A 7,783-nucleotide genomic window follows, 5' to 3' on the forward strand; every position below is an offset into this window, starting at 1 on the left:
TCTGTACAGTAGAAAAACCATTACGCCTATGGGATGTCCCCACTTTTCACAAAAACAAACCTGGGTGTGTGTGTGTGTGTGTGTGTGTGTGAGTGTGAGTGTGTGTGTGCGTGTGTGTGTGTGTGTCTGCACTATCATCTACCACCATTACCCTTCTTAGACATTTGCCAAAAACTGAATCATCTCTTGCAACATTCCAAGAAAGTGAATGCATTTTTCATTGTTTGGAATTCCTCAAACACCTCTGTTACAGGGGGCATAAAAATAAGCCATTAACAAAGCCATTCTAGCTGCGGGTAGCCTGTGATAAGGATGCATGTTTGCAATTTTAAGGGTGTGCTCACCTGTTCCAAAACACCTTGAACAGTGTCATGTTTGATGGCAGAATGCAGTATATTCATCAGATAAGATATTACTCACATAAGGAGGGTTAGTGATTTGACCAAAACTACACTCGTCCTGCACTGTTACACCCAAACCACCACCTACTGCATTAGCAACCACATATAACACATCAGCAAATTATATCACTCATATTTTATTCACAAAATAAAAGAGAGAGCGTAGAGGAATCCCCTGTGAAAAAGAAGGAAATAATACACTTCAAAAGAATACACTTAAGTGGGAACTGTAATGTTGTTAAACACTGTGTTAATGTTAACTGCATTTAAATGGAAATGTACCGTTTAACCTTAGATTACAGTAAATGCAGTTAGCTTAGACTTGAGTGCATCTTTATAATTTCATAATTACTTCAGTTGTCTTTGATATATGGTTAAAGTTACTGCTGAATGCACTTATAGTAAACTAAAATATACTTTAATGTAATTTCTATTGAAAGTTGATATATATTGAGTATTCTATTGGAACTTTTAAATATTTAAATATATTTGCAAGCACATTTATAACGACGAAGTGGCAGTTTAGCTCATTTAGTGCATTCACAATGTTTTATTTTAAAATAATATTGAATAACACTACAGTTACAAAATGAAAATCAAACTGCATGTGTTTTAGAATGTTAGTCAACACGTCAAAATAAGTGCACAGCAAAAGATTTTTAAACCAATGATTTGAAAAGCACTTTAATTAAACTTTTATTTTGACATTACAAAGTGCACTTTTTAAAAGTGTGTTAATTGTGTTAAGAAGCATGAACGTGTACATGCTTTAAGTTCACTTCAGTGGCCTTTTATTTCACTAATATTATCTGCAAGTACAGTTATACTTTTTTGATTTGAAGCACACTAAAATTGCTTATTCATGTGCCCTTCTTTTTCACAAAGGACAGAAATAAAAAGTCTGAAAATGAAAATAATTCACCCTCACATTGTTCCAAACCTGACTTTTTTTCTAATGTGGAAAAAAAAAAGAAATTTTGTCTTATGGTCCATTCAGTGAAAGTCAGTGGGGTCCAAAAGAACTCAATTGGGCCCCAATCACTTTCACTGTATGAAAAAAGACTATCTTCCTACGATTGTGTATTGTCATACATGTCGCTGTTATGCCTTGTCTTAAAGGCAGAGTAAGCGATTTCTGGAAGCCAATGTTGATATTTGAAATCACCAAAACAAACACGCCCCTACCCTGGGTCTATGTGGAATATCATGCGTCTCAATTCCAAAGCTGAGTTTCAACAATGACATCATTATTCCTGTAGCATCGTTAAACGAATGTTGCATGTCATCTTTGTTGTTCTCTCTCTCTCTCTCTCTCTCTCTCAGTGACCAGTTTTGGTCAGGAAAGTCTAAAGGAGCACGTAAGGTGTCCAAAGTGCAGTGGAGCAGCACATTCCTGAGAGCTTCCTGAGGAATTCCACAGGCGCTTTCAGTAGTTTTTGTGTTTGTCACATTCCTCCAGCGAGCCACCGCGCTGAGTGGAAGAGGAAATGGATAAGGCCACATTGTTAGATTGTGACTGAGCCAGAAAAACAGAGAGCGAGTCTGCGGCGGAGTACGGTGACCAGAGCAATCATTAACTTATTATGAAGCACAATAATATGTCTCAGGATAAATCGCTTTATAAATGTCATACAGCATAATTAATCTCATTCTTATTGGCTCTTAGTTCATAAATCTGACATGCATGACATACATTTGCTTGGAAAACAAAGATGATGCAATCACACAAGGTGGGTCATAATCCCAAAAATCTTCATTTATCTGAAAAAAACTGCCACTTTTTTTTATAAGCTGTCCATGATGTAAGACTTAACAAACATTTGCTTTAGTTATTGTTTTATGTTTTTGACCTCAGCAGGACAAATAATCTGCGAGGTGCCATTGTTTGGTGGACTGTGACATCACTCTGGCATTTCCTGCCCCCCTGCAGTGACATATTTTTCCAGTTCATCGCGGGTGGAACAGTCGCTGTATACATATCATAAATTCGGTTTTATTCCTTGTGGGTATTATTCATGGTGTTTTTAAACATATCAAATCATTAAACTAGCCTAAAAAGCATATGCAGTGTCATGTTTTGCTTGGTTTTATATTTTCAAGGCATATCCATGCATTTTATTTATCATAAATAAAAAATAAGCATGCATACAAATAAATAAAGTTAACAGTTATATATACAGTATATATATATATACACGTTCTGTTTGAATAATTATCAGGTCCTATCTGTCATTATCACTGCACGCTTATTTATTTTATAGAGTTATAATAAGGAAAAAATGGATGTTAGGAGCACACACTAGTTGTGAGAGGATCTTCCACCTGTTGTTATTCCAGCACACATTTCCAGCATGTAATAAAATGTCTTCCTCTAGTTTACAATATTTTGCATATTTGAATCAGTGACATTTGTTAACGGGTGTGCTGATATGATTAATGACAGACAAGTGATGCTGCCATTATCTTGTGCAATTTGCATATTTTGTGGATGTTATCTCATTGGTAAAATACATAGGGTAGCTTCCATGCCTATGATTAAGAAAAATGTCAGTTGAGACGCATTATATATGTTAAAACAATATTGAGAAGGAAGATATTACTGCTCAGACACTGATCTCATCTGATATGGTAAGACTTTAGTTCAGGGACAAGTTCTTACTGTTAACTAACTGTGCTTATTATCATGCATATTACTAGCTGTTTATTAGTATTATAAAGCACCTATTAATGCCCTGTTCTGCATGACCATATCAGGGGGAGTTTACTGAGGCTAAAGTAGTAGTAGTTAATATAAGATACTATATATCTTACTGTATATAGAGATTACATTGAACAAAATATCTATTAGATTGGTGTGCGCTTTTACTGTGAAATGTTGCATTGGCATGTTTTTCAGCTTGATATCAATACTAAATCATTGCAGCACCCACTCCGTATCCACAATCTGTGTTCCTGGACTTAACTGGATATCCTGCACATGCACTATCAGTCCTGCTTTTTCCTCCGGAGGGGGGTTTCTGCACTGATGTGCAGTCTATCCCGGGACACATGCAAAACATGCCATTAAACACTATCTCCAGTGACGATGGCAGCACACGGCCTCCCCTGCGGAAATAAAAGTTTCCTGTTTCTGTGACACTGACTCGTCCAGGAGGAGTCACTGACATCAGCGGCTGTCTTTCATTCTCTCCTCCACCTCGTTCAAGCCTGCAGCCAATCAGGAGGCAGGAATTCCTGGACTCAGTGTTGTGTAAGAGCCAGTGGGCGGAGCTTCAGGGAGGATAAATGAAGGCGGGCAGGTTGAGTTGAACACAAGCACCTGTCAGTCTCTCTGTGGACTGCAGATACTAACTGCATATCATCACTTAACTGGATTTAACAGACGTGTTAAACTCTCGAGAATGGCTTGCTCACTGTGGACTGCTGTCTTTATCTCAGTGACACTCTGTGTGCTGCAGCAAGGTAAGACACTTTTATACCTTTCCACAGCACGTGTGTTTTCTGTGGTTTGACACAATTTTATGCAGCCCAAATGGAAATTTTGCTTCTCATATTTTTTTATAATCAGTCTGCATATAATACTCATATTGTCCTATAAGACTCTATATTCTCCTGAACTTCACTGGTGGCTATCAGCCAAACCTTCACACACACAAAGAAAATCATTATGCCTTGTTATCTTTACAGATAAGCTCAGTGTCATATCTATATAGAGTACTGTATATTTGTGCATTGATCAGATTAAGCGGAAAGAAATTTCAGAAACGTACAATATGGAGTAACACCAGAATTTGTGCCGCTGGATCAGTAAAAAGTACTTTTGGTGGTGTAACCTAATGTATACAGGTTGATTTAGTCATATAAAACTTCAATAGAGTCAGTAAATTTGGATGTTACTACTCGAAGTACATCTTAGGTTGCCAAATAAACATTTGGGGAATAGCTTTAATCATAGTGTCTGTGTTTTCTAGGGTTTGGATATCCACTATCCGATCAGTCCGAAGCATCAAGCAATCCGCCTGCTCTCAAACGGGTCCGTACCAAACGCTGCTCCTGTAGCAGCTGGTCAGACAACGAGTGCATCTATTTCTGCCATTTGGACATCATCTGGGTCAACACACCGAAGTGAGTACGTCTACGATGACAAAGGATGAATAGAATTCATAATATGTCATTGTAATCACCTGTAGACCCCCAAAATAGGACTCCTTGTTTGCATGTGTCCGCTCGCAGTGCTCTGTTAACCCTCTCCCTCTCGTCTCACTACAGTAAGATCGCTCCTTTCGGTCTGGGAAGCCCTCTGTCCCGTCGCCGGCGCTCCACGGGCCGCTGTGAATGCGCCAATCCCGCCGACCGGACCTGCTCCAGTTTCTGTCGCAGCAGGTGAGCCCAGACTCTGCAGCCTCCAGCTCCACCCTGAAGATGAAATCAGACAGATACGTGTCCTTTCGTCTGTCGCGGATGCCGTATCGGCAGCCATGTGTGACCTGCGGAGATCAGGGCAGCTTGTGTGTGTGTGTGTGTGTGGGGGGGGTTTCAGCAAGCTCTTCTCTGAGATGAAAGCAAATAAGGGAGTGAATGAGAAACCGTCTAATGACTGAAGCAGTTATGAGTCACCAAATCAAAGGACAGCTATTTTTGGACAAGTTTAATAGTATCTGAAGATTCCTGTGGTTGTTCCGGGATGGCATTAGCCCTTGTATTTATGTGTGAGAGACATCTGGTTTCACAAGAGCAAGTCACTAAATAAAGTAGATTGTATACAAATACAATCCAGTCTAAGTTTGGACGCATGTGAATGACCAAATTTGTAACTAGTGAATTCAGTATGTAACCTTATTCTCAAATTTTATTTGCAGTTCAGAAAATCCAGATATGGAGATCGTGGCCCAGTTTGATGACCGGTCAAATCACCTTGGCAAGACTAGCGATTATTTACTGTCATCTCTCAGGTAAATCATTTTCTGTCAACATAAGCACATTTAGCACATGCTTTTGCTTCAGTGAACATAAAATACCCTGCTTTGGGGCTAAACTTCGTGTTATTTTCATTTGCAGGAAGGCGAGTAAATACAACTTCGTGACAGCCTCACGATCGGCTTCAACCAAGAAGAAATCCAGACTCCGGAATCTCTCGATCAGTTAGAGAGAGATGAGGTGACGGTCGTCTGATGGAGCGCCTGAGCAAAGTCCCGGACGAAGAGGCTCTGCCTCGTGAGAAGAGGATGGATTGACTGAATTCAAGACTGCTGAGGCACAAACCCTCGGGTACTTCAGCTGAACAGGGGCAGAACGGTCCGAGTAAACGATGATTTAGGTGGTGAAAAGAAGAACAGATCACCTTCTGCACCAGCGAAATGGTGACATTTCCAAATGAGTGAGTTAAAAACAGCAGAAGTACTGCAAACAACATTTAAGTTTGCCATTTTCGAAGCTATGGTGGGGAAAAATGAAAGACAATTAAAAATGAAACCCCTTTACCCCCCTGCCTGATACTGTATAATCTCTATTCCTGACACTGAATATTTTTCTTTTTTTATTACCCGTTATTTATTAGGGTTTCTCTGTATCAGAGCTTAATTTGATTATTTATTTATTTATTTATGTATTTCTTTTTTCTTTTTTTTGGAAATGAATGTATCTGATGCTTTCTGTGATCAACTGCTCGAGAAAGCGTCCAAATGTTTTTAAAAAAGGAATGTTTATCGGTTCTCTTCCTTTATTCCATTTTTCCTCATTTTCCCTTCAGTGAAGGCGGAAGTAGTATTTATTTTTTCTTTTTTTTTGGAAATGAATGTATCTGATGCTTTCTGTGATCAACTGCTCGAGAAAGCGTCCAAATGTTTTTAAAAAAGGAATGTTTATCGGTTCTCTTCCTTTATTCCATTTTTCCTCATTTTCCCTTCAGTGAAGGCGGAAGTATTTATTGCATACGTTCAGTGGAGTGTTTTTATTGTTCGGATACCAGCAGGTCTCAATAGCTCAAAGCTTGCCAAAAAATGCTGTTATTGTTTTCCTAAAGTCAAACCCGGCTGCTACTGTCTGCCAGCTTTATTATATAAATACTGTAGTACTGTGTAGACTTCCCATTACTGCCTCAATTAAATGCAATCTGTTCATGACTACTTTAATTATACATACAGAGTTTTGACTATTGCCATATATGCATTTAGCTCTGCTGTACCTGTTCTTGCAACCAGCTGTCAGTTTGTTAACTTATTTAATTTATTTAATGACATTTATTTTTGTATTATTGTATCTATTAATAAACAAGATACTACCGAATAACAAAGAAGTCTTTTTAACAGTTTTCGGTGTTACATGGCTGTTGAATCAATCATGTTCAGATGTGTAAAATATCACATTGCACTTCTTGTTAAACATTAAACTCCTCCACATAATAAATCCGACACCTCAACAGTACATTCCACTTTACAAACCTACTTTTACCTAACCCTAACCCTAACAAACCTACCACAAAAACAAATCTAACACAATCCCATAATGGCCAATGACTTCATGCATAATTTGTCCGATCCACTTGTGTGGGTTGTAAATGTATGAGCAATACACTTTCGATTAGGAAGGTTCTGTGTGCTCTATTATGTATTTTCTGGGGTGTGTATAAACTATGGCAATTTTATTGTCAGCAAAATCACATCAGGCAAATTTATGGATGTGCAAAAAATTACAGATGCACATATTTGGATATCTTATGTGACTTCTGCTTACATATGTCATTTTATTGCTCAGCCAACGTCATATTTCATACATTAAGATCCCCTTGATAAATGTAGAACTTTGGAGAACTGCGAATTCCACATGTGCATCCAAACAGGTGCACAACATACTTTTCTTAAAAGTCAGCAGAGAGGTTAGCTGTAGGTGAGGCCAGAGCATTTGTGTTATTTCTTTTTTTAAGCAGTGTTTGACAGTCGTCTGGGATGGTATTTTATCTTGTTGAGATGTGCAGTCTCTTTGTCTATCAGCCCGTTCCAGCTGCCCAAATGTTTACTCAACACGTGCAGTTTTGGAATTCCGAGGAACGTTTGAGGTCCCTTAATGCAGGAGGAAAGCCTCATGATGCGGGTCGATCTATAGAATTTGGCTTATGTAAAATGTTTGGAATTCCTTACATTATTATTATGGGTTACTATAGAGTAACTAACAGAGCCATCAGTTGATTACAGTTTATATTAGATCAGCTACATGATGTGCTCATTAATCAATCAAATTAACCACAATTACTATGACATTTATTATTACAAATTATTGAATCATTGGATGGTAAGAAAATCTCTTTTTACCAAATTTCAATGTTTGGTAATTGTTAATATTTTTGCTATATATATATATATATATATATATATATATATACATAC

The 7,783-nt window shown here is 38.1% G+C and overlaps 1 protein-coding gene across 1 annotated transcript; it reads left to right on the plus strand.

The window, feature by feature from the left end:
* Positions 1 to 3,738: 3,738 nt before the first annotated feature.
* On the plus strand, positions 3,739 to 5,931 carry LOC107708710 (endothelin-2-like). Its single transcript, XM_016513009.1, has 5 exons — positions 3,739 to 3,863; positions 4,373 to 4,526; positions 4,671 to 4,784; positions 5,261 to 5,353; positions 5,460 to 5,931. Exons 1-5 carry the CDS (start codon positions 3,803 to 3,805, stop codon positions 5,545 to 5,547), a joined length of 510 nt encoding a protein of 169 aa, XP_016368495.1. The 5' UTR covers positions 3,739 to 3,802; the 3' UTR covers positions 5,548 to 5,931.
* The last annotated feature ends 1,852 nt before the right edge of the window (positions 5,932 to 7,783 follow it).

Source organism: Sinocyclocheilus rhinocerous, unplaced genomic scaffold, assembly GCF_001515625.1.
Source record: "Sinocyclocheilus rhinocerous isolate Xijiao unplaced genomic scaffold, SAMN03320098_v1.1 scaffold54, whole genome shotgun sequence".
Taxonomy (NCBI): Eukaryota; Metazoa; Chordata; class Actinopteri; order Cypriniformes; family Cyprinidae; genus Sinocyclocheilus; species Sinocyclocheilus rhinocerous.